The following is a 27,814-nucleotide window of genomic DNA, read 5'->3' as shown; positions in this document are numbered from 1 at the left end:
CCTTGTGTTTTGTAGTGGGCAGCTGCAGAACATGCTAGCAAAACCTAAAGGACAGTCGACTATATACCATCTGACTCAAGTGGGGATGATGATAGCGGCAGTGATGACGAATGGTTCTATCTGTACTTCATAGGAAGTTCATTTTTCTTTGGGTAAATGTTTTTGTAATACATGTAGTAGTTTTGAAATATGTAAAAAAAAAATAATAATAAAAAAAATGACCACAATGTTAAAAATCAAGCATTTTCTATAGTGTTTACTTTTTTTAAAAACATATTTCATCGGTTGCTCAATGTCACCAACTCCTTGAAAAAATGCACGTAAAAAAAATTACATTACATTATTATCATTACAATACTGCTCCATGTTTTCAGTGCTGGTTTTATTGTATTTACATTGGCACACTCTCAAGGATGTGACATTGAAGGAGTTGCTTAAAAAGGTGTTCAACGCCGCTTCTGCGGAGACTCCAAAATGGAATGGGATGATCTGCGTCTGTGCGCGTGTTTTGTCATCGTCCTGGTCATTTTAGCGTTGAAGTTCAGATTAAGGAAGTCCACGCGCGGCCTCCAGGAACTCCCGCGCCTCCCGTCGTTGCCTTTCATCGGCAGTCTGCTGAGTCTACGAAGTGCGCATCCGCCTCACGTGCTTTTCAAGAAACTCCAAGAGAAATACGGCCAGACGTATTCACTGATGATGGGCTCGCATAAAGTCGTCATCGTCAACCAGTACTCGCACGCCAAAGAAGTGCTGCTGAAGAAGGGCAAGATATTTGCGGGGAGACCGAGAACAGTGGGTTGACCTTGTTTTAACTTCATTTCAAAAAGTAAAATCCTTCCTTGCACACATTCATGATCTGCTGTTCCTCTCCGTGGGATGAAGGTAACCACAGATGTGTTGACCAGAGACGGGAAAGACATCGCCTTTGGAGACTACAGCGCTACGTGGAAGTTCCACAGGAAACTTGTCCATGGAGCTCTACACATGTTTGGACAAGGGTCCACCACCATTGAGAAGATCAGTGAGTAGTGGTTTTATACTCTTATGTCAATCTTAGCTTCTTTTTTTTTTTTCCAACAGCACTTAAACATTTCATCTGCAGTTAAAAAAAAAATATGTCCAGACTAATTGTACTACATCTACCAAGGGGACAAAATATTGAGACCTGGCAATTAATTTAAATTCAATTACTATTTCAATGATTACACTCCACAATTCCAAAATCAGCATAATCGTAAAAATAAAAATAAAAGATTGTTAATGCAAATTTTTGAGTTGTATAAATTTATACGTTTGTACCTTTTTTAAGTTTAAAAATAACTAATTTAATACATTTGGTTGCATAATTATAGTGTTTCAAAGAATTGTATTCGTCTTGATATTTATTATTTGTTTTGTTTTTTTACATTTAAACATTTTCTGGTTTTGTACCAAAAAATAAGTGCACATGCTGTACTCCAACTTCAAGTTTTTGCCAACATAAATAAATAAATATATATTATTAAAAAATCTTTTTGGTTCAAAAGGAACTTACATAATTATAGTGTTTCTATTTTATTTATTTTTTTGTTATTTTATAAATATATGGTCCAAAAGGAACTTGCATAATTATAGTGTTTCTATTTTTTTAATTGCTCTTAATATTTTTAAATGCTTTTTCTTGTTTTCTACCAAAAAACAAATAATCATTTGAACAATCATGATTTCAGTTATTGCCAAAATAATGGTGATTATTATTTTTTCTTCTTATGCACTGTAATATGCTGACATCAAATTCCACCAGATTTTCTGGTTAACTCAGAACACAATGGCTCTAATCTAATGCTCTTCAGTCTGCACACAGGCCCAGTCTCTTTGCTCCATCATGTCAGAAAAAGCCGCCACTGAGACTTCTGTGGACGTTTCTCCTGATCTGACGCGTGTTGTCACCAACGTCATCTGTTCGCTGTGTTTCAACTCCACATACCCGATTGGAGATCCTGAGTTCGAGGCCATACTTCTTTACAGCCAGGGGATTGTAGACACTGTTGCCAAAGACAGCCTGGTGGACATTTTTCCGTGGTTAAAGGTCAGCAAACATAATGAGTCATACAGTATGTGGTGTACATGGGTTGAAATATTCTAACAATGGCCTGAAGGTTTTGCGCAAATACACTGACGGTGCCATACAATCCAAATTAGGGCATATTGAAAAAATATATCTGTACTGACCATTATCAAATGACCCACAGACTGTTCTAGAACACTTGTCACGTTATCGCAATTGTTTATTTTTACTTCCCCTCTTGAAAATATATTTTTGGGTCAGTTAATCGAGACAGGTTATAGGTGACATCAACACGTTTGAAAATATTTATCTTTGTCTTGTTTTTTATTTTACAAAAAACAGTTTACATGTTTATGTATATATATACTAAGCTAAAGAACACAGCGGACATATATTTATTATAGCAAACAAATTTTAAAAAGCTATTTACAAAAGCACATGAGCTCCTTGACAATTCAATAATATTTTTAAACTTGTATGTCTAACAAAAAGTTAGGTGTAATCGGCTTGGTTGTGAAATTGCAGGATGGACCTAAAATGCACTACAACAGCCTTTCGAAGTGAATGCAAGTTTGACCTTCGCTAAACATTTCAATGCACATGTACAACTGTTCAATGCTTCAGTAATTCAATTGCCCCTTGTTAGATAGCTATTTAGATAGATAGATAGATAGATAGATAGATAGATAGATAGATAGATAGATAGATAGATAGATAGATAGATAGATAGATAGATAGATAGATAGATAGATAGATAGATAGATAGCTGCTAGCTAGCTAACTAGATAGATAGATAGATAGATAGATAGATAGATAGATAGATAGATAGATAGATAGATAGATAGATAGATAGATAGATAGATAGATAGATAGATAGATAGATAGCTGCTAGCTAGCTAACTAGATAGATAGCTGCTAGCTAGCTACCTAACTAGATAGATAGATAGATAGATAGTTTTATTGTCTGTTCCAGGTTTAAAAAAAAACAAAAAACAGAAATGTTTCTTTTGTCACGGCTGTAAAATAAGGTTGAAAGCTCAACATTCAAACATTACAAACATCCCACACATTTAAAAACACGTTACAAAAGATAAAAATGTTGTGAATGTAATTCTAGCTACATGACTGTCAACCAGTCCAGGGTGCACCTCTTGCCCAAACTCAGCTGAGATAGGCGCCAGCTCTCTCTTGACCCTGATGAGGATAAACATAGCAAGTAAATGACTAAATAAATAACATGCCATATCATTTGAAAGTTTAAACAATTGTATGTTATTAAAATGTGGAATGAAAATAAAGAGATGGATAACATGTATTGATAACAATTATTTGACTTTGCAGGTTTTTCCCAATGCAGACCTGCGTCTCCTGAAACAATGTGTTTCAACCCGTGACAAACTTCTACTTAAGAAATATGAAGAACACAAGGTACCATAGATGTCTTATCAGCCATATCTGTACTATAGAGTAAGCAATTATGGCTTTCATCTAAGATGTTTATGCAGTTTAGTATTGATAAGCACCTTTTAATAACATTTAACAGCGGTTCGTGTTAAATCACTTAAGGTCTAACGTTGCCACAGTTACAGTACCTTGAAAAAGTAACTCAGTGACTTTACTTATGACGTATTTTTTAGGGTGTCAGGCGATTCATTTTTTTAATCACAATTAATTGCATGACTTCGATTGTTAACTCACGATTAATCGCACATTTTGCATCTGCTCTAAATGTACAATAAAATGTACAATAAAATATATTTCTAAGTTTCTTTTTTTTTTTTTACTAATAGAAATATGGCTACATCTTTTAGTCTGAGATGCAGTAATTTAGTAATAAATCATAAAATTGAGTTGAAATTAAAAAGATGTATGTAGTGTAAAAAAAACGAGTGTGATATTGATTTGTATTGGGGTCATTTTTCTGCCACTAGATGGCATAATTGCATCTGTAAGAGGTTGGTGACAGCGCAGTGCATTTTTCTTATCATATTAAGAGTTATCTAATCTTCAACATGAAATAACTTGTGAAATTGTGCATATTTTTAAAATTATCAAATACAATTTGAGCCCAAATATATGCATTGTTATTACATTATTACTGCTAAATTCTGATGTGGACGTGACTGGAATTTGCCTAGTACAGGTTTTCCAAATAAGGGATGGCCATTAATCACGTGTTAAAAAAATTTGAAAAATAAATAAAAATAATATTTTGTTACTGTTTTTAAAAGTAAATTATTAATAAAATTATTTAAATTCAGCTTTTATTTCACTCCAGGTTTTTAATTTGAATATGATGTACTTTTCAGCCATACCGTCCAACCCTAATGTACAATTAATTATTCTAAAGAACTGGGTATTACAAATCCCACTTTTACTTTTCCCCCTCCTTGGTAAATAAAGTCATCATTTTGAAACTGCATTTCATATATCCTTGGGTTATCTCAGTGTGATATTAAAATTGGTTTGATAAAATGAAACCTTAATGAGTGATAAATATGCAAAAAAACAAATACTTTTTCCCCCCGCCCAGGCACAATATTGTGACAATTTGCAGCGAGATCTGATCGACGCTCTACTCCGAGCAAAGCACAGCGCCGAGAACAACAACACGGCAGGGATGAGTTCTGAGGCTTTGGGCCTTAGTGATGACCACATCCTTATGACTGTGGGGGACATCTTTGGAGCCGGAGTGGAAACCACCATCACTGTCCTCAGATGGGCCATCATCTACCTGATCTACCACCCGGAGGTAATGCAGCAGCAGCAGCGCCGAGAGAAATGGATATACGCCCCCTAGTGGATGCGTCGGGTCAAGCCGCATGGTTTCCATGACGATAAGCACTGTATGTGTGTGCAGGTGCAGAAACGTATCCAGGAGGAGATGGACAGCAAGTTAGGGAGAGAACGGACGCCTCTCCTGAGTGACAGAGGCAGCCTGCCTTACCTGGAGGCCACCATCAGGGAGGTGTTGCGCATCCGCCCAGTTTCCCCTCTTCTCATCCCTCACGTGGCCCTACAGGACACAAGGTACAGTCCGCACTCCTTTTTTTTTTTTCCTTCGGTAATTTTACCGATTTGACATGTCATCATGGCTCTCTTTCTTTTTTCTTTTTTTCTATGTGGGTGAGAATGTGTATGTGCATACGCACTCCTTCTTTTTTTAATTTTCTGCCCCAAACGACTGGAACATGCTGTCGCAAATAAAACCCACTGCATTCATCATAATTTTATTGTTTAAAAAGTTGGTGATAGTGGATACTATAAAAGATCTTTGCACCGGTTTGTAGCCTGTTTAGAATTATTTATTCACATTACGCTATGTAACGCATTATGAAACTATCACACTGTACAGTTTTGTTGTTGCATTTGTTTTGGTTGGCTCTAGTGTCTCAATAGCCTTACCTGGATAAATAACGATTAACTCGTTCACTGCCATTGACGGCTATAGACGTCAAAAATTCATTTGAACAATTTCTTTTAGCTTAACATTTTTTCTACTCTTGTTAACAAGATTATGAAAACCTATATTTTCTTTATTGTACATTTAGAACAGATATCAAATTTGTGATTAATTGTGAGTTAACTCGTGAAGTCATGCGATTAATTACGATTAAAAATTTTAATCGCCTGACGCCCCAAAATTTTCATAATCTTTAAGTCGCGTCAGGCGATTCAAGTTTTTAATTAATCACACATTTTATAGCTGTATTTCTAAAAAAAAATAAATAAAAAAATCTAGGTTTTCATACTCTTGTTAACAAAAGTGGGAAAAAAAGTGAAACTAATAGAAATAGTTTAAATGCATTTTTGACGTCTATAACCGTCAATGGCAGTGAATGAGTTAAATAAATAAACTAATAAAGTTGTCTTCACCAGTCACACCCTCTACATGCTGAAAGGCAAAGTTTTGCCAATAGATAAAGAAATGTCGGGAAAAGATAAATATAAATGTAAAAAATAAAACTGGAAGACAAAGTTTCGTATGGCCAAACAGAAAAGGGCAATAGATGTCCTTTTATCTGACAGGAAATATTACGGTAGAAGAAAGAGATTTTTTTTTGTTATTGTGTAACTATGTTTTTTTCTCTAGCCTTGGAAATTTCCAAGTGCGAAAAGGAACCAGAGTCATCGTCAACCTCTGGTCATTGCACTATGATGAGAAAGAATGGAAACACCCTGAGCTCTTTGACCCAGGTGAGAACCTTAATTACAGGAATAATATAATATACGCTGAATGTAATAAAGCGAATTGCAAGAGTGATCCAATGAATACAAGATAAAAGAGTGAGACGTCACAACAAACATGCGAAGGCAAAATATTTGGAGGGATTTCAACAAGTTAAGGACATACAGTATCAACACACAGAGGTTGGATCCGAACATCCTGTCAAAAATTATCTCATTAAATTTCCGCTTCAGTCAACTCACACTTTTGGGTGTTGGTTTGCACTTTTTCTGTTTACAGAGACAGACTGGCAGTGTGTGACTTTTATTTGATAAGGGTAAAAGTTGAAAACAATACAAAATATGAAGAGACAATGCACAGAATACAATATACATTTAGACAGTTCAAATTGACAGCTTCAAAACAATACTTGGGCATCATGCTATCATATCAAAATAAAATGTATGAGAGAAATGAAATGAAAACAGTGTTTTTGTTTTTTTAAGATAATAACTAAATTGGCCCTTCGTGTTTACAAAACTAATTAACTAATTAAAACGAACCCGTCCTTCGTTTTCATCTTTCTCAATTCCACACATAAAGTTTTAAAATTAACTTTAAATATATTTCGGCTGGCCCCGTTTTATGACCGTGAGGCAACGTCAATGGGACGCTCCGTTGTGACGTCATTTCATATCACTGCCGCATTAACTTGGCACATTTCTACCACTGCGTGCAGTTTGTTAGGAAACAAGGCTATAAATTATTATTATTTTTAATCCCTGAATCGATATATAAGTGCATTTACCATTACCACTGTATTATTTGGGCAGCAGTGTCTCGTGTAGAGCCACACGAAAGGCACGTGAGCCAGCTAGCTCGCTAGGGGGCACTAGCAGCTTGCTAGCTAGCTAGCTCATTTGCTGGCTCGCGGTGTTTTATTACTGTCAAAAATATTATAATAAACAGACATGTCAAACATATTAGTATTTCCAAAAATCAAAACGTTTCCCACTGGAAAAGCCATCAGTTGGGTGATACTGCCCTCTAATGGATGCACCGTGCAATGCATCTGTCAGATCATATACGTCAGGGTTTTTAATGGGGAAAAAATATACTGATACGTTTGACGTTAATTAAATTAACTAACTAATGTAAATGCTCTGTAAGACTTGTGTATATTTTAAGCTTAACCAAATGACGACCTCGGACGTTCCGGCCCGACAGCAGCGATATGAACTTTGCACTTGATGGGAGATAATACTGAAACAACACATTAACACTCGTGTGTGTCTGAATCTTCCAAAATTCCACATTGACCTGTCATTTCATCTTTTCCCACCACTCCAGGTCGATTTCTGAATAGCGACGGCACAGGTGTGACGAACCCATCATCCAGCTACATGCCGTTTGGTGCAGGGGTCAGGGTGTGTCTTGGCGAGGCCTTAGCCAAGATGGAACTTTTCATCTTCCTGTCCTGGATTCTTCAGCGCTTCACCTTCTCGACCCCGCCAGGTCAACCTCCTCCCTTGTTGGAGGGCAAGTTTGGTGTGGTCCTTCAGCCAGCCAAGTACAAAGTGACCGTCACGCCCAGATCAAGTTGAAAAGGGGACGCGAGAACCAGGCAGTTGAACAATTTGAAATTGATTTCAAGGTCGCAGCCAGTTGACCCCATCCCTGCTGTATGCAGTATATTCCAAATTACCTCTTTATACATCTTGGACATGGTTTCAACCCCACATTCAAACGATTCCATAGTTTGATGCCATAAATATAAACACAAAAGCTCCTTGTCATTTTTCATACGTTCCGAATTTTTGAATTAAATTCTCTCCTTGAATTGTAACCTTCCCGTTCAATTAATACATACAGGCAATGGATTAAAATAAAAATTAATAAATAAAGTTTTGAGTTGACTTATTTTTTGTGTGATTGGAAGTATGGAAACTTTTTACGCTCGTTAGACATAATTGAAAACAAATTATTTATAGCAACAAGAAAAAAAACATGATCAAATGTATTATTTACTTCACGATGCTGTCAACAGGATCGCACAGACTGCAAGTAACATTTTAAAACTTATGACAATAAAGAGATACAACTAATTTAAATAGGGTCAAATGTTTTAAATTGGTGTAGCACGCTCTAAAAAAAGTTGGGTCAAAAGTAACCCAATTATGGATTAAAAATGGACCGATCCGCTTTACGGGTCAATTTGACCCAACTTTCGGTGTTGTTTTATACAAAATGACCCTTTTTTTTTTTACCTAAGTAAAGGATCGGTCAATTTTTGACCCATAGTTGTGTTTTTTTTTTTTACCCAACTGTTTTCATCATTATGCACAGCCAGCATGCAAAATTAAATGTACAAAGTTTTTTTTCTTCTTTTTTTTTTTTTAGGGGTGAGTGGGGAATCAATCATTTTAAAACATTACCATTGTGACCAAAAACATGCAGAAGAAAAGGGGAATTAAACAGATAATGTGTTTGCAAAAGTGTACACACCCTCATAACTGGGGAAGTGGCTGTTTACAGAATTAAGCAATCAGAAGACCAATCACTAAATAATTTCCACAAAAAAAAAATAAAAAATTCTTACCATTGTGACTTAATTCACACACCACCTTATAACATAATATGGTTGCACAATTGCGCACACCCTCTTATAGCTGGGGATGTTGCTGCGTTAGATTAAATGAATCCTGTACAAATTCATGTGCATTTAAAGTGCATCTATCCAACTCCAACAAAGCAAATTTCAACTGGGAAAAACAAGAACACAACCAGTCAAGCAGGCTCTAAGCTTAATTTATTTCCGGAATTGTTTGGCAACTTGTTGGGTGACAAAGTTGACACATCAATAAATGTCTTTTGGATGATCACAGTGTATAAGGTTATTCCAATTTTTTTAAATTATGTTTTTAAACTGTTAGTGGATGTGATTTAGTTATTGAATACAAACAAACTAAAAGTAAACAAATCATATGTGGATGGGGCCCCAAGCATGTTGGTACAGGAAACGTTTGGGCCCCAAGGTCAAAAAGGTTAAACCCCACTGCAATAGGGTACACCAAAGCTTTTTCTTGCAGATATATAAAAAAAAAAGAAAACTTCCTGCCACAGTCAATTATTTAGCTTCGCATCTGTTCTGTCAAAAACTTTCCATCCTAACTAATCCTCCAGCAGAAACTCGCTGATTTCCTCTCTCATGCGAGACCTACAAAACAAAAAGGAGGTCAACGTGAGTGAAACGAGCAACGCCTGGTCGCTCGTCCCGCTCGTTCATCGCTGTATGTAGTGAAACAAAATATAATAATGAAAACCATCATCTTACCTCCTTTGTCTCATCTGAGCCTCTGACAAGATGTATTGAGGGAGACAATCTGCTGAAGACTGCAAGAAGGCAAATGAGGCAGAAGGGATGGAAAACGTTATTCCTGCTGTGGCACATTACAAGTCATTAGGGGTGTCAAAATGAGTGCGTCAATTTTAAAGTTCCTTTAACGCACGACTAATGAATCGCAACGAAGTCGACACGCCCACGTCCAAATTTAGAACTGTAATAATAATGCATATTTGTGGAGATTAGGGTGAAGTTGTATTTTACAATAAAAAAAAAATTCTAATTTTTTTTTATAGAAATTTAAGAAATTACAAAAGGTTCATACACTTATCCCTCCCACAATGTGTGTATTTCTTCTCACGCACACAAAAATCAATACAGTCACTCACCATGTCTTTGATGGTCAACTGACAACTGTAACACAGCAGGCCTCTGATATCAGTTGCGTCAGGGACCCTACGACATACGGGTTTATACAGTGGAAACATTTTTAAACACAAAGTCAAAGGACAATTTTTAACATGAATGTGAGCAAAAAGAAGACTCACATTTGAGAAATAAATAACATTATGGACAAGCGTACCTGATACCAGAACAGCAGCCTCCGTCTTCCACAATTCTATCGCAATATTGTCCTTTGCCTTCGGAGCAACATTGTGCATTGGCACTTCTCAATTCTGAAAGCAAAAGTCCAAATTTTTTTTTGCGTTGCGTATTCCATAAAGCATGAACTCATTCACTGCCATTGACGGCTATAGACGTCAAGAATTCATTTGAACTATTTCTATTAGTTTAACATTTTTTTCCCACTTTTGTTAACAAGAGTATGTACAGAGTAAGAGTAGTTAACTAGTGAAGTCATGCAATTAATTACGATTACAAATTTTAATCGCTTAATTTTTTATAATTTGTTCTTTTAAATTTTTTTTTTAAATATATATATATATATATATTTTTTTTTAAAACAGATTACTAAAAAATTAGGGGGGCGTCAGGCGATTACAATTTTTAATCGCATGACTTCACTAGTTATTATATATATATATATATTAGATGTTTAGCAAATAGGAAATAAATGACGTACAAACGTGGACTAGGGTTAAGTAGACCCCCACATACTTGATTCACCTATTCGCCGATCCCCACCCCTCCCGAGATTTTTTTTTTTTCCACAATTATGTTTGCTTTGTTGTTTTTTGACTTGAGTGGGGGGGCTTTTTCCCCTCACAATTTTTAAAAAAATTCCTTTTTTTAGTTACGTTTTTTTCTCTATTGCATTAACTCATTCACTGCCATTGACGGCTATAAACGTCAAAAATTCATTTAAACTTTTTTTATCAGTTTAACATTTTTTCCCCCACTTTTGTTAACAAGAGTATGAAAACCTAGATTTTTTTTATTGTACATTTAGAAGAGTTATAAAATGTGTGATCAATTGTGAGTTAACTAGTGAAGTCATGCGATTAATTATGATTACATATTTTAATCGCTTTAAGCCCCCAAATTTTTAATAATGTTTTCTTTCTTTTCTTTTTTTTTTTATTCACTGCTATTGACGGCTATAAACGTCAAAAATTCATTTAAACTTTTTCTATTAGTTTAACTTTTTTTTTTCACTTTTGTTAACAAGAGTATGAAAACCTAGATTTTTTTATTGTACATTTAGAACAGATATAAAATTTGTGATTAATCGTGAGTCAACTAGTGAAGTCATGCGATTAATTACAATTACAAATTTTAATCGCCTGTCGCCTCTAATTTTTAATAATCTTTTATTCATTTTTTCTTCTTAATTTATGGCTGTGAATGAGTTAATAAAGGCAGCCAATTACACATGTATTTTTTGCTATTTGCCGGCCAGCCCCGTCCCTATTTCCCGTGAATAGTGGGGGTCCACTGTATTGCTGAAAAGTCATTAAAAGTGTACCGTACCTGCGTTTTGTCCGGGAAATGAAGCACTGTTGGCGCCAACAGATTTGGCCTGGGACAGGCGTTCGGAAATTAGAGTGGACTGGAAGGCTGAAGCATTTTCTAGAGAATGATAAAAAGGTTGAGTTAGCTAATTTAGGTTGCATGAATTTTAAATATATTCATTGTTTTAGGGAAACTATTTAGATAAACGAATCATGTTGCAAAGGTAGAGAAACTAATAGCATCAAACAGCTAATCATTTTCAACAGTATGATCTGGATATTGCTAAAGAAGTAGCCGGGAATTAAAAAGATTGCAACTTGCCGGATTTATTTACAGGTGACAACAACATGAGGATAATTGTTTCGGGTAATGTTTTGACTTCAAGACTCACCGACTGTAGTATCCAGAGACGACATACAGAGCAAACATCTGTGGCGAGGGTTCGCAGAAGTCGAGCTCCTCGAAGTTGTTTGCAGCTTTTCACTCGTTCTTCAGGACGAAGCAAGATTTTCATCAGTTTTGCAAGTGAAAACGGACATTTGTCATCATTACAACGATTAGACCAGTTGACATTAACTCATTCACTGCCATAAATTCATTAAAAAGAGATTGTTAAAAATTAGGGGTGACAGGCGATTACAATTTTTAATCGTAATTAAATCGCATGACTTCACTAGTTAACTCACGATTAATCACACATTTTATGTTTTAAATGTAAAATAAGAAATTCTAGGTTTTCATACTCTTGTTAACAAAACTGGAATAAAATGTTGAACTAATAGAAATTGTTCAAATGAATTTTGGACGTTTATAGCCGTCAATGGTAGCGAATGACAATTTTTTTTTTATAAAAAGATTATTAAAAATTCTGGGCGTCAGGCGATTAAAATCTTTAATCGTAATTAACCACATGACTTCACTAGTTAACTCACGATTAATCACTAATTTTATATCTGTTCTAAATGTACAATAAAAAAATCTAGGTTTTCATACTCTTGTTAACAAAAGTGAAAAAAAAAAGTTAAACTAATAGAAAAAGTTTAAATTAATTTTTGACGTTTATAGCCGTCAATAGCAGTGAATAAATAAGTAAAAAAAAGAAAGAAAACATTATTAAAAATTTGGGGGCTTTAAGCGATTAAAATATGTAATCATAATTAATCGCATGACTTCACTAGTTAACTCACGATTAATCACTAATTTTATATCTGTTCTAAATGTACAATAAAAAAAATCTAGGTTTTCATACTCTTTGTTAACAAAAGCGGGGAAAAAAAGCTAAACTAATAGAAATTGTTCAAATGAATTTTGGACGTTTATAGCCGTCAATGGCAGTGAATGAGTTAAGTATTGTATCATCGACCAACGGAAATATCAGACTAACCTATAGATAGTGCTGACCGTAGATGGGAAATCAACTTGCAGTTTATTGACAAAGCTCTCGGTCAAACGCTGGATACTGGCCTTTTCTTTATTCTGTTGGACACAAAATAATATAAAGGCTATAAAGGCTATAAAGGCCCCGATACGCCAATCAGCCAAATGTGGCCGACGCCTACCGCCTTTGGCGCCAGCATGACCGTGCCAGAAAAATGACCAAAGTACAAAGGTAGGGTACAAAATTATTAAGTACCTTCTGCACATGTGTGAGAAGTAATCCCACTCCATACCATCGGCGGCAGTAATCACTATTCCTCATTATTAGAAAAGGGAAACCAGAAAGCTCTTAAAACTCATTCACTGCCATTGACACCTAATTTTTAATCTTTTCTTCTTCCTTTTTTTATTTATTTATTTATTTTTTAAATCGCTAGTTAACGAGTGAAGTCACGCGATTAGTTAGAATTAATTTTAATCACCTGACGCCCCTAATTTTCAATAATCTTTTTTTCTTTATGAAAAAAATAAGTTGTTTTTTTTAAATTAAAAATTAGGGGCGTCAGGCGGTTAGAATTTGTAATCATAATTAATTGCATGACTTTACTAGTTAACTCACGATTAATCACAAATTTGACATCTGTTCTAAATGTACGATAAAAAAAAAATCGAGTTTTTCATACTCTTGTTAACAAAAGTCGAAAAATAATGTTAAACTAATAGAAATAGTTCAAATTAATTTTTGACGTTATAGTCGTCAATGGCAGTGAATGAATTAAAAAGAAAAGATAAAAAATTTGGAGCATCAGGCGATTAAAATTTTAATAGTAATTAATCGCATGACTTCAATAGTTAACTCACGATTAATCACAAATTTTATATCTGTTCTAAATGTACAATGAATTTTTTTTAGGTTTTCATACTCTTGTTATCAAAAGTGTGGGGAAAAAAGTTTAACTAAACAATTGTAAAAAAATTTTGTCAAACTTTGTTTCGGTAGAGATGGATTGACTGAGCTTACCTTAGTGTGCAGGTTTGGTGTGAAAACAGAAGGGACATTGAAGATATGGTTATAATAGGCTATTTCTTTTGCAGAATAGTCCCTCATTGGCCTCAGTGATATGATGTCACCGTAGCGAGAGTCTGAGAAACTCTGTTCAAAAAGGCAAAACACACAGCAATTTGGCACTTTGACCTCTAATAAATATCAACTTATATAAACGACACTTACCACGTCTTGAGCCAGCTGTGCTCCTCTGCCCAGTGAAATATTAATAAGAAGCTTAACAGCCAACCTGGTGCAGTTGTCTCCGAACATCAATTTGCTGTAGCCTTCACAACGGGCTGTGTGCACTAAAAGATGTTGTCTAAGAAAAACACACAGTGGATTGTTAGTTTTTTGTTATGAAGAACATTTACATACAACTATATAACTAACTGAATGTCTATAAACAAAAATGGCCACACCAAACAAGCTATGAACCCATATTTGCCTATGGAGGCGCTTGGGCTGTGTTGCTTTTAATGGTTGGAAATGTAAATTAAATACTATTAACTCATTCACTCCCAGCCGTTCTCACTGAAGCCGTTTTCGCAGTTTTACTGGATTTTGACCGATTTTGCAAGGCCCACAAAATATTGTGTCCTATTGCTATAAAAACATGGAATCTCCCAAAAGAAAGATCAGAGTCTCTTCTTTCATCAGGATTTTTTTTAATATATGTTTTGCAACAATTAGCATTAGAATTTAGCTTAGTTTCATCATTATTCACACACCTGTTGAAAACACTGGCAAAAAGAGCTTCTTGCATCATAGCCCTGGCCGATCTCTTATACTCTGCTGCCACCTGCTGACTGTTTTTTGCAATAACGACCATTGCTTTAAGCTACCTCTTCATCTCAGATGCTGTATCAAAGCCTTTTGTATTGTCTAGTATTAAAAAAAAAACAAAAACATTAAAAAAAACGCATAAATACGTTTTTGGGAGTGCAGGACAAAGTATTAAACAACGGATTTATACGTTTTTGGGTTTGAGTGAGTTAAATGACATCTTTCAATCAATTTAACATTTTTACATGTTAAATCGGGCTCCTCCATTTTCATCTTGTAATTTTGTATAATACAGCATATATATATATATATATATATTTTTTTTTTATATATAAGGAAATGTTCAAGAGCCAAAAAATGCAGATAAAAAAATCTGCTTTAGTAATGCAAGGAAAAAGTCATGACAGCAACAAGGGCAAGCCAAACACATTTCACCACCAAAATTGATTTTAAAAGAAGAATATTTGTCAGCCCCTTCATAAAACATGGGTTTTGCATAAAAAGCTAAAAGCCACATTTTTGGGAAACCTTAATTATTTAAAAAAATGTTTTATTAAAAATTGTATTGTTTTATTGTGTACAAAAGTAAACAATCCAAAAGTAAATATTCCAAATGCATCTGGGCACAAGTGTAAATAAAGGACTAATATACGGTTTACCTTAACATGCTCAGTATTTCTTCTTTGGCTGTCAGTGTTTTCGACGAGTCAATAAGCTGCTGCAGTAACTGAGTTTGGCACTCTTGGACATCAGGCGACGTTTCATGCTTCTGCTCTGGCATCAAACAGCTGGAGCCATTATTGCGAATGAAGTCATCCACAGATGCTTTGTAGGAACTTTCTGATTGTGGCGAGGAAGAAGGAGCCATCGTTAAAACTGACCCAGGGAGGTCAAAAACCTACAAAGTGAGAAGAGTATAATCAGGAATCGAATTGAGACATTACAGTAGTTTAGACCCAGGACACGACTCATAGAAAGGGTGCCTGGGAGAGGGCTTGGCCAGCCCGGCTTTTCACGCTCATCCCTACTTGTTAAGGAATAAAAGACGGAGCGGCGCGCGGTTTGGGTAGAGTCAGCTGAGGGAAGCGTACGTTCGCCCCGGGCGTTAAGCAGCTCGTTCTACCCGGACCGTCGGGCTCTCCGGTCAAGTGTCAAGGTAAACGCTGATGTGATTATATTATGCTGCTTAGCGTTGAAAAAGGACACAATTATTCTAGCACAGTATATCAGTCTCTGTGTATTCATTGTTGCCACCGATCACTCCTGCATACAAATATAAAAGTGAAGTCGTGTTTTCCACAAAACAGGGGGTTAGTAGTCCTAACCCTATCCTAACCCTTAATTCTTTACAGCTGGTTGATCTGTGAACCAAGATAAGAGCATTTAGCATTTAGCATAAACACAACGGTTTAGCAAAACCCACCAAGTGATGTTCATGCAAATTTTTTTATCAGCTGAACAAGACCGTCCTCTTCTACGTTGCGTTGTGGCGCGAATGAAGCAGCTATATTTCATCCAAAATCTGGCGAGAAAGTGATATGAGATTAACTCATCTTTTTATCACAGCTAACCTGTTCCAGGGGCACAATGTGGAAGGGGAATCCTGTGGCTATAAAAATCTCTCTCATCTTTGCCACCGTTTGCCGTCTCTCGTCCACAGACTGATTCAAAGCACCGCCCTCTATAAAATAAAAAAAACTGTCAGTCTTATTTCTGCAAGCAAGCTTCAGTTTGGACTATATTTTACCATCAATGTAGACAATGCCTGGCGTGAATCTCAACTTCTTGTGAGCGTTCTGACTCAAACCCTGGAAGTGGGGATGGAAAGCAAAGCTTGAATTATTATTGATTTGTACAGATTTTAGATTATATGTAGCTTTATGCTGGGCTATAAAGAATACTGTAGTTTAAGGTGAGCCAGTCGTTTCAGATTAGCATCGTCAGGCAACCATGCTTGCTCGCTGCACCACACGCACACGGGCAAGTTATTTAACTCATTCACTGCCATTGACGGTTATAGACGTCAAATATTCATTTGAGGTATTTCTATTTAACATTTTTTTCCATTTTTGTTAACAAGAGTATGAAAACCTAGATTTTTTTTATTGTACATTCAGAACAGATATAAAATTTGTGATTAATTGTGAGTTAACTTGTGAAGTCATGCAATTAATTACGATTAAAAAATGTAATCGCCCGACGCTCCTAATTTTTAATAATCATTTATTTTCTTTAATCGCTTCAGGCGATTAATTTTTTTAATTGTAATTAATCGCATGACTTCACTAGTTAACTCACGATTAATCATAAATTTTTATATCTGTTCTAAATGTACAATAAAAACAATTCTAGGTTTTCATACTCTTGTTAACAAAAGTGGAAACAATTTTAAACTAATAGAAATAGTTCAAATTAAGTTTTGACGTCAATAGCCGTCAATGGCAGTGAATGAGTTAAGTTACTCTAAGTTCTTTTAAGTTACTTTTATTAAATTTGCGTAAAAACTTGTATAAGATTCTTTGGCCTATTTTTGGTGTGCGACTCCTATAGGCAAGTAAGATCTCTTAACTTAACAGGAAAATGAACATAATTGCACACTTTCTCCTTTAGTTTTGGTGATTCATTTTGACTGGCCGCAAAATTGTCATTTGTTTTGGTGCTCAGTAACTGTAATAATATGACTAACTTGTTATATCACTTCATTACTGCCTAAATACTGTAGAATATATTACTGTACTAAATTACCCCACACAGAGCAATAGATAATAGGTCAAGATAAGTCTTAAGCAACATCAAATCAGGTTTTAGCTTCCCCATTGGAATACAGTAATTCATAGTAATACAAATGGTGCAGATAGACCTCTTGGACTTGTCTTAGCATCGAAGAAGAAGAAGGACCCCCAGAGGCAGCCAGCAGCACCTAAGAGTAGAAAAATAAGAAGAATCATAGGAGTGTAGTTAAAATAAAACACCCAAGTTTAATGAGGATTTTGCACTTTTAGTAGCTCTGATGGTATGAAAAATTTGCGAGAGCACCACAAGTGTAAAATGGGACATCATACCTTTTCTCCAGGAAAAATCACTCTGTTTTTGCCCAGTATGGCCCTGAATTTGTGGTGGAAGTACTGTTCAAAACAGTCCCTACACAACCAAACGCAAAAAAAAAAGGAAAAAAAAGAAGAAGGTTAAATTGCAAGAAAGGCCTGGTATGCCGCTGGGCTAATAAAACACTGGGGGAAATCATGATGAATATACGGCCAGTACAACTTGTGACAGGGCCAACACAACTTGGCCCATGTCGGACCACCAACCATAAACATTTCATGTCGTAATGTCGTACCCTGGCTGGAAAGAGCAACGGTTGAGCTATACTAACGTATTTGTGTACCTTACCTGCAGTATTGGTCCCCTGCTCTGATGGCCACAACAGGAATCTGGTCCTTGCATTTGACGCATTTCTTCGACGTGCTATGAGATCAAGTAGTCATCATGAGAAACTTGATAGGCAAATTACTTCCAAATTCAGCAACCCTCTGTGAAATATATATACTATAGCTATATTCTAAATTACTTTTGTTGATATGTAAAGTATAATTTTTTTTATATTTCCTTTGCTCTGTCATTTATTTTAGGGCCGACCGATTAATCGGCCACCGATTATAATCGGACTATTATTACCCTTCAAACATCGGCCAAAACAATCTGCCAATTGGGCCAAATGGCCGATTATTTTCCTCTTAAAACGTTATCATCGACGAAACGTGAAGTTTCCGACGCTGTGAAAGTACCCTGAATGCACCATTTTGCTTGCGTAGCATTAGCAACTAGCAAGTGTGTAGCGTATGTTATTCTGTTGTCCCTAAGATGTTTAATGACACCCCAGTTGAAGTTAACTGTAAAACGAAACACACGACGATAAGAATGACTTCCACTGTATATTTAAATGCAAGACGTGCTTCGTTTTTAAAACATTGCTAGCCTAACGCTAATGCTAAAAGTGAAGGGAAGATCCCACTCAAATGCTAACAGGAAGGTTAACATCGACACTTTTAAGTCCCTGATAATATTTATACATGTGCTTAGTCAAACTTAAGTCTCGTTGCTTCGTAATGACGTCTAAATATCCACAATACGAATGCTCAAGTGTCCCTTCACTTCATTCAGTCATCCTTCGTTTGCCTAAACCACCAACTTTCATAATTGTGTAACGAAATTTAAACAAACAAGTACCTTGGAACCTCCTCCTGCTCCAAGTGATCATGATAGGTTTCGACGACCTGACACATCGGAGCCAGCAAGCTAGGATCTCGTGGCGTAAACGAGTCGCTTTTCGTGAAACGTGGGATCCAAATCCAAACAGAAATGTTTATTTCCGTCTTCGTCTTCTTCTACGTCTTCTCTTAAGTGTTCAACAGTGGTTGGCAAATAACACGTTTAGGTGCATTACCGCCAACTACTGGTATGGAGTTCCAGATACCTACCGTTTATTGTATAGCACCTGTCCAAAAAACAACATACTGGTATGTTGCGTTAATTAGTCATGTTTTAAGCATGCGTGAATCAAAAGAGGTAGAGAGAGTATTCTTAAAAAGTAGTCCGTTTTATTGAAAGCCTTTATAACTTTATACATGGCATTTTTAACATTAAAACTATATTAAATGAAATAACGCATCAATTTAAATAACTGTACATAAAACTTAAAAATGGACTGTATGTGTTCTTCCCTTCCAGTTAGAGTCGAATTTCAGGACTAGTTTCATTATTATTATCATTTGATTAAGAAACCAAATGACAGGATTTGGGTAGAGAAAAGAACATATTTTGTCCATAATGAATTTCTGTGCCCTGGTCTTCATGCTGGTCTTTAATCATTCCTCCTTAAATGAAAGGTGAATCCATACAGTATATAGTATCCATATCCACCAAGCACAAACAAAACATTACACTGGGGTAAAGGTTCTGTGAAAAAGAGATAAGTATTGCTTTATTGAAAAAAAAAAAAAAAAAAATGACGACAAACACTTGTAAAAGGTTTAACACACACACACGTATTTACAGCATAAAATATTGATTGCGGCTGGTCGTGTATTTGGAAGTAAAGCAGCTGTCAGATTTGATTGATGTTGGCTGCAGGCAGGGTCGACTTGTCCAAATCATCAAAATAAGGATGAGTCAAGGCCTCCCGTGTTGAGATCCTTTTGGGAGGATTGTAGACCAACATTTTCTGGGAAATGAGAGGAGACGGACAACGTTACTGTCGGCAAAACCCACGATGGAATGCTTACTTATAAAAAAATCACCAATGCACGGTTGTTGTTCACTCACTGCACGATATTGGGGAAAAATAAAAAATGACATTGCGATTTTTTTGGGGGGGGCAGCGATATATATATATATATATTGCGATATTAAAAACAGAAGAATTTTCACCATATGTTTGAGAAGAATTTGTTTACTCAACATGACACTGTTGTATTCATAGAATATCAAATGTGCATTGCATTTGGTCTCCATTGTAATGAACGGGGGGATTTTTTTTTTTCAAATCAAATTTTTGTCTTAGGAATGTGGCAAATACAAAAAAAGATTGTACTGTACTGAAGTCTACATGGCATGAGTAATCAATAGAAAAAATAATTTTTTAGCCTACTCCTTTAATGTTTTATTCCAATGCAAAAACTCTACATCTTATATATTAATATTATATATATGATAAACATGTGTCTTATTTCTAATTAAATTATTATTATCATCATTATAATAGATGCGAATTGTCTAAAAACAAGCTACTTTTTAGGTGATAAGTCTGTTTTGTTTGGACCATAGATGAGACATTCGAACCATTGACTGATATTAACTTACCGACTGCACGATGCAACCTGTGCAGGCATTGTCCGTCTGATAGCATTTCATACGGCTTGTCGAGCGTGCGGATCTTCTTTTTTTTTTTTTTAAAACCCCTCTTTAGTTACGGTGTTGAATGGCACCACGTCTTTCGCCAGGTAAAAAGTTATTGCATCCGTGATTTGTCGGTGCTATCTGGACTTCTTATTATAAGGTGTTATGCTGGCAAAGGCGTCTGTAATAAAAAATTAAATACTTCAATTTTTCGGATGTTGACTTTCTTTGGGGTACTAAAATCCACTGTCGCTTTTACCGCTGTCCCGCCACAGGGGAGGAAACTCAACTGGTAGAACCCTGAGTTTTCTCTGAATAAACTAGAGACGTCGTTTTGGAGAAGAGCTCCGCATATATGAATAAATAATCTTACTTTCAGTAGGTCCAGACCATTCTTATCCAGGTTTTTCACCGTTGACGCAAGGTTGCTAGCCTTCCATTTGGGGAAATTGCTTTTGTAGTCAGGTAGGCTTTCCACTTCAGGCCAGACAACATTATCCGGCGTGCCCAATGTCCTAAAAAATAACAAACCAACAAAAAAAGAGCGGTATTAAAAAGAAACTGGACATCACTTTAAACCAATCCATTAATCAATTTCATAAAATGCATGCTTAGGCATTATTAACTCATTCACTGCCATTGACGACTATAGACGTCAAAAATGTATGTGAATTCTTTCTATTAGTTTAACAATTTTTCATTTAATTTAATTTTTTTATGAAAACCACATTTTTTATTGTACATTAATAACAGATATAAAATTATCATGCGATTAATCACCCCTTATTTTTAATACTTTTCTTTGGGTAATTAGGCCCGGCAGGCGATTAATTTTACAAAAAAATTGTAATTAATCACATGACTTCACTAGTTAACTAACGATTAATCACACATTTTATATATTTTTTTAAATTTACAATTTAAAAAAAATTCTGTTTTCATACTCTTGTTAGCAAAAGTGGATTTTTTTTTTTAAACATAGAAATAGTTCAAATGAATTTTTGACGTCTATAGCCGTCAATGGCAGTGAATGAATTAAAAGTAATGTGAACAATGTTTTCCCCCCTCCCCATTGCATCAACAAATTAATTACAACAAAAAAAGAAATCGACAAATAGAAACTTACAGTAGTTTAAATCCCAATCCATACAATTCAACAGTTTGAAGGAAAAAAACGCAAATGTCTCTGCGTGAAACTTTGCCTTTCAAGCATAAACACTACCTGAAGATTCTAAACAGCTGGTCTATTTCAGAGTCGCCTTGGAACAGCGGCTTCTTGGTGGCGAGTTCAGCAAAGATGGTGGCAGTGCTCCAAACGTCGACAGGAGTTGAATATCGGGAGGAACCCAGGAGAACCTCGGGAGCTCGATACCAAAGGGTTACAACCTGGAAAGATACAAAAATGCATTTATCTCAGAGCTCATTTTAGTGGACGGGTGTTAGATGTAGAAAATTTACAATTTAAAGTCTTATGCAAATAGTTTTTCTTGAGTGCCTGCATAAACATCAAGTGTGAAATTACACATTAACCAAGCAACTTTATTTTGTAATATAATTGGATAAGATATACACGCCTTGAGTGGAGCGATCTCATTTTAGAATCAATGTCCAATTCATTTTCCTTTTTTGAGCCTGATATCGGTTCATAAAACCACGAATCGATTATTTTAACTCATTAACTGCCATTGACGTAAAAAAAATATATCATTGTAACGATTTCTATTTAACATTTTTGCAGGTATGAAAACCTAGAATTTTTTTTACTGCACATTTAGAACAGATATAAAATAAAAAAATATAAAAAAAATTAAAGTAAAAGTGAGCAATGATGATGACATGTCAAATCGGTAAAATTACCAAATGAACAATACTGAGCTCTCTCGGGGGGAAAAAAAAGAACAGATGTAAAATTTGTTATTAATCTTGAGTTAACTAGTAAAGTCATGCAATTAATTACAATAAAAAAATGAATCACCCGACGCCCCTATTTTTGTAATAATCTTTTCACCCCCCCCCCAAAAAAAATATATTTAAAAAAGAAAAAATATATAAAAAATTAGGGGCGTCAGGGGATATCTCTCAGAATTGCTCTTTGTTTGCCTGCCAGCAATTTTAAAATCTTGAAGTGTGAAGCAGGCTTAAGGGAAGCGTAAAATGAAACCGAGTCTCACCTCATGGGTATAGACCCTGACAGGAACGCCAAATGCCCGAGCCAGTCCAAAGTCAGCCAGTTTGATAACTCCCTTGTTGTCAATCAAAAGGTTCTGGGGCTTCAGGTCTCGATGGAGGACTCGACGACGATGACAGAAATATATGCCCTCTAAAATCTGGTAGAGGTAGCTCTAAAGAGGCAGTGAGAAGAAAATGAACATTTATGAAAGAAAAAGTATGAACAGCGGCGGCACAAAGAGCGCAGCCATGCTAGTACTCAGCTTTGTATATCCACCAACCAAAGCACAACACATGGAAAAAAAGAAGAACAACATAACGAGAATCAAATGGAATTTTTCCGGCAAATATTTATTTTAACTATTTCTATTAGTTCAACATTTTTTACACTTTTGATAACAAGAGTATGAAAACCTAGAATTGTTTTTATTGTACATTTAGAACAGATATAAAATGTGTGATTAATTGTGAGTTAATTATTGAGGTCATGCGATTAAACTTTTAATCGCTTGATGCTCCAAATTTTTAATCTTTTCTTTTTCTTTTTAATTCATTCACTGCCATTGACGGCTATAAACGTCAAAAATTCATTTGAACAATTTTTTATCAATTTACATTTTTTTCCACTTTTGTTAACAAGAGTATGAAAACCTAGATTTTTTTAATTGTACATTTAGAACAGATATAAAATTTGTGATTAATCGTGAGTTAACTGGTTAAGTCATGCGATTAATTACGATTACAAATTCTAATTGCCTGACGCCCCTAATTTTGAATGATCTTATTTTTAATATTTTTTTAAACAAAAAAAAATATTGAAAATTAGGGGTGTCAGGTGATTAAAATTAATTGTAACTAATCACGTGACTTCACTCGTTAACTCACGATTTAAAAAAGAAAAGAAAAGATTATTAAAAATTAGGCGTCAATGGCAGTGAATGAGTTAAAAATGTTGTGGACGAGTTTTGCTTCATCCAACTATTTTTTAAATTTAAGTAAAAATGCAAATAGCAATTTATTTTGTCATTTTGAATGAAAAAGGATACCCGTTCCCAATATTACAGTATTATCGCATGACCAACCTAAAGAAATGGACTTTAGACTCTTGGGGGAATTTATTTTTTTTTGATACTAAGATATTTTCTTTGTGACATTTTTTGCTTGGGTGTTTGTGTTCTGTGAGATTTTTGTAATGCGAGAAATGTGCCTCAACTCATTCGACATTGGCAGCCAATGACGTGATGAAAGGGGCATGGCACAAAAAGGGACTTAAAGATGGCTTACCTTGACTAACATCGGGTCCATGTACTGGGCAGAAGGCATGGAGTCAAGATACTTCTTCAGGTCCATGGACAGGAACTCGAAGATAAGATAGAGACGAGACTCCTGCATCAGGACATCCAGGAGGCTGTACAATAAAAAAATAAAAAATAAAAAATCATAGTTAGTGTGTGGTTGTGCGCGTTTCCAAATTACACAGTGGGTAAAACCAAGCAGATTCTGATTTTGTTTTAGTTTTTCCCCAACATGAAAAAGCTGCCCTGCCATTGGCTCACAGCATCCAAGAGCCAATTGGATATCTTGGCTCGACATTGCAGTCGACACATCACAGATCGGTGAATGTCGTACGCGAGCAAGGCACAAGATGCTACATCCAAAGTCCCATATTAGCGTCGGAAATAATAGCATCGGCGTGCTACTTGTCACTGTTAGTAATTGCCGATGGTTTAATGCAGTATCGGGGCCTCTGCCTATACCGGTATCGGAACAACACTAGCTACAAGCATAGTTAGATAGGGGTGTGAATTGCCTAGTACCTGGCGATTCGAATCACGATTCATAGGTCACGATTTGATTAATCCCGATACGAATCTATAAATTGATTATTGCGATTTTTTTAAAACTCAAATGTAGAAAATACTAATCAGTAAACTTGTACACTGTATTTATCCGAAAATTCAGGTTGCAGTTTGTTTCATGTTTGAACAGCACTGAAATCAAATATTAAGACTTAACGTTCCATTAATATAACATTCTTCCATGTTTAATGTGTGAATCCTAACCCTAAGTAAGAAGTTTTGTTGAATATTCCCATTAAAAAATGGATGTTTAAAAATCGATTCGGCCGCACATCGAATAGATTCGAGAATTGCGCGCTGTAATATCGCGATATATTGCCAAATCGATTTTTTTCCAACACCCCTAATATCAGAGATTTTAAAATATTAGAGTAGGTACAGCACTCAGGATCACTTTCAGAAGCGTCGCTAGATCAGATTTATTTGCGGCAGACCAAATTATTGAACAGTAGGGCTGGGTTTAAAATATCATAATGAATCAATATATACAGTATATATATATATCGCTTTTCATCGCCCAATATCAAATCATAAAACCTTTACCAATACTCTTAATACTGCTTTTTCTGTAAATGAATGTGCCAGAGGCGAGCAGGTAGTGTTTTTCAGAGTACCCCAAAAGGAGTCCAGTGCTTACAAAGAAAAGAAACAGCTCTGAGCTTAGACAGATCCACTATGGAAAAGCTTCTCTTTTTGCAATAGTTTTAAATTTCCTACCGTAACTAAAATTCTGCGTCACATTGGAGCCAAAAGTAGAATCCTGATCGTTTACTGTACATCTTGCTGCTCTAAATAGTAAACGAGTCCTACTACTATAAAAGTTACACAAAGCTACGGACTACTTCTTCTACTTCCATTTTATGATTGTCAAATACTTGTGATTCATTAGCGTCCCCCAAAACAATGAAAACCTCGTGGAAAGACGCAGAAGTGGGTGAAATAAGGCGAGGCGTGTCTTCGGTCCAGCGGTTGACCAATGAAAGCCATTCGCGGCAAAAGAGCGCTAGCAGGAGAGTTGCCGATCACAGCAAAACGTCCGCTGCCTAAAAATAATAATTGTGCCGGCCAATTCACTAACATGGCAAATTAAAGGGGTCTTAGAAGACAACTCTCTGACAATATCACAAAGCTAAAGTAAAAAAAAAAAAAAAAAAACATTCACACGGTGAGCATACCTTACAACATTTGGATGCTTCAGCTCCTGAAGCAAAGAGACTTCTCTGATTGCAGTGCTGGGAACTCCTTCGTCTTCACTTTCCAGACGGATTTTCTTCATTGCCACAATTTTACCAGTGGCCTTGTGTTTGCCCCTGTATACCACCCCATAGGTGCCTGCAAGAATTAGAGGAGGGGAAAATGAGTGGAGTGATGTTCAAGTGAACCTGATGTACGTGCATGAACTGTACTCTATGGAAGTAACTCAATAAATACAAAACAACATCAAACATGTATGAAACTTAATTACTCCATAGAGTAAATCAGTGGAACAGTTCTACTAACCTTCTCCGATTTTCTCGATTCTCAAATAATCATCCATTGCTGCGGGGAGAAAATGCAGTCAGGTCTGGAGAAACACTGCAGGTAGTTTTGCATTGATCTTACCTCATCAGGATACACATTTTAGTTAGCAATATAATTGGGCAATGGATTTTTTTTTTGCCTTGACCAGCAAGTCTCCTGCTGGCATTATTTTGCCGTGAATGGCTCTGACCAATCAATCGCCAGACCGAGTCACGCACTGAGCGTTGTTCCTGCCTCGCTTTACCCCAAGTTTTCATTTTGTTTTTCCAAGAGAGGCTGCTATCGGCATTACCAGACTAACCCTAACTATCCCCCGTCAGAGCAGCCGTTAACCGGCATTGCCAGCCAACCCCTAACCTTCAGGGGCATAGAGGCTGTTGTCAAGAAATTGCAGTTAAAATAAGAGAGAACAGGGCGAGATTTGGAACCCATTATCAGGCGCTTTCGGGGTCCTGGGTTCGCTACGAGCTAGTACACAAACTGGCGCAGAATTTACACTTGTACATTCACGGCCAAATAGCTCGAAGTGGCGAGTTGCCGGTGGTCATGGCAAAATATTCACTTCGTTAACATCCCAAGCAATTTAAGAAGAAAAAACAACAACTCGGTAGCTATTCATTATGCCAACATTTTAGTAAAACTCAATCTTATTTAAGTTTTTTTATTTGTTTTGCTAACCTCGAACGTCAGCACTCCCACGGCTACCATAACCTCCCCTAAAGTAACGTTGCTCTGGTTTCAACACTCGTTTTTAAAATGTAAATTACAACAGAATTACTTACTAAAATCTCTATTAAATATGAGCAAGCATTACCTGACTGAGATGTGTCGCCTCGTGTCGTTATACACCGCTTAGTTAGGAGGACACGGGACTCCAACAGACTCAGTAGAATACTGTGCAGACTGTTTCGAATTAGACGCGATGCAACGTAAGATTCAAAATAGACCAATGAGGCAACGCGACGTATTTCAAAACCACCTATCAAAAACGGGAGCCTGTCACGTGGTCAGTGCTCAGAAAAAAGGAGCGTTGAGAAACATTTCGCAGGTCCGCTTTTCCTTCCTATTAACCCGGTGGCGTATCCTCTTGTATATTTATAAAGTTTATATTTATTTACATTTATATTAAAGTACGGCAGAACAAGTCCACAATCAGCATTATGCGGAAGATCACGTGACCAAACACGAAAACCATTTTTTTGGGTCTTTGGATATTATTACGTTTGAAAAAAGATATTACAAATAGAAAAAAAACCGACTCGTTTGCCAAGAAAAAGTACACTGATATGGGTGGTCTAAATTAGACATCAGGACTGGCATAAAACAATAAGGGTATGCAAAGATTTTACCGTGCCATTTCACAGATCAGAATTGAAATTTTCAAAACATAATTTCCCAAAATAATTCATACTCAGAACAACAAGTCTTTTTGTTTCTGTGTATGGATAAGACAGTCAAATTGCTTAATCATGTTGTCCATACAGCAGTGTACTCTGGAGGGATGTTCTGATGCAAAACTACTTCTTAAGTTTTGGTAACAAATTCAGTATGTGTCATTGTCTAATTAATGAAGGTGTATTTAGTTTCTTGTTTTCGTTCAGTCACCACCCCGTTTTTGTTCTATTAAAAAAGGCAAAAGAAACATCAACATAATAACTCGTCATAATTTGAATGAATTAGTTAGCGT

General features: G+C 35.9%; 3 protein-coding genes across 3 annotated transcripts; 1 reads left to right on the top strand and 2 right to left on the bottom strand.

Moving 5' to 3' along the window:
• Positions 1–352: 352 nt before the first annotated feature.
• Positions 353–8,119, top strand: cyp17a1 (cytochrome P450, family 17, subfamily A, polypeptide 1). Its single transcript, XM_077582704.1, has 8 exons — positions 353–792; positions 883–1,021; positions 1,833–2,068; positions 3,389–3,475; positions 4,581–4,799; positions 4,908–5,077; positions 6,141–6,244; positions 7,566–8,119. The coding sequence occupies exons 1-8, from the start codon at positions 475–477 to the stop codon at positions 7,817–7,819; spliced, it is 1,527 nt and encodes a 508-aa protein (XP_077438830.1). The 5' UTR covers positions 353–474; the 3' UTR covers positions 7,820–8,119.
• An 888-nt stretch (positions 8,120–9,007) lies between these two features.
• ctu2 (cytosolic thiouridylase subunit 2 homolog (S. pombe)) lies at positions 9,008–19,073 on the bottom strand. The gene is made up of 16 exons (XM_077582921.1): positions 18,911–19,073; positions 18,074–18,148; positions 17,743–17,821; positions 17,541–17,600; positions 16,428–16,488; positions 16,252–16,361; positions 15,340–15,578; positions 14,081–14,216; positions 13,871–14,002; positions 12,857–12,948; positions 11,864–11,961; positions 11,491–11,589; positions 10,142–10,235; positions 9,948–10,014; positions 9,550–9,608; positions 9,008–9,432 (listed from the first exon to the last, which is right to left on the bottom strand). The coding sequence occupies exons 1-16, from the start codon at positions 18,964–18,966 to the stop codon at positions 9,387–9,389; spliced, it is 1,503 nt and encodes a 500-aa protein (XP_077439047.1). The 5' UTR covers positions 18,967–19,073; the 3' UTR covers positions 9,008–9,386.
• A 558-nt stretch (positions 19,074–19,631) lies between these two features.
• On the bottom strand, positions 19,632–27,065 carry cdk1 (cyclin dependent kinase 1). The gene is made up of 8 exons (XM_077581754.1): positions 26,942–27,065; positions 26,107–26,145; positions 25,782–25,938; positions 24,032–24,155; positions 22,750–22,920; positions 21,801–21,964; positions 20,952–21,093; positions 19,632–19,904 (listed from the first exon to the last, which is right to left on the bottom strand). The coding sequence occupies exons 2-8, from the start codon at positions 26,141–26,143 to the stop codon at positions 19,788–19,790; spliced, it is 912 nt and encodes a 303-aa protein (XP_077437880.1). The 5' UTR covers positions 26,144–26,145; positions 26,942–27,065; the 3' UTR covers positions 19,632–19,787.
• Between the last annotated feature and the right edge of the window lie 749 nt (positions 27,066–27,814).

Source organism: Vanacampus margaritifer, chromosome 12 (genome assembly GCF_051991255.1).
Source record: "Vanacampus margaritifer isolate UIUO_Vmar chromosome 12, RoL_Vmar_1.0, whole genome shotgun sequence".
Lineage (NCBI taxonomy): Eukaryota > Metazoa > Chordata > Actinopteri > Syngnathiformes > Syngnathidae > Vanacampus > Vanacampus margaritifer.
This window is presented reverse-complemented; position numbering and strand designations above follow the sequence as displayed.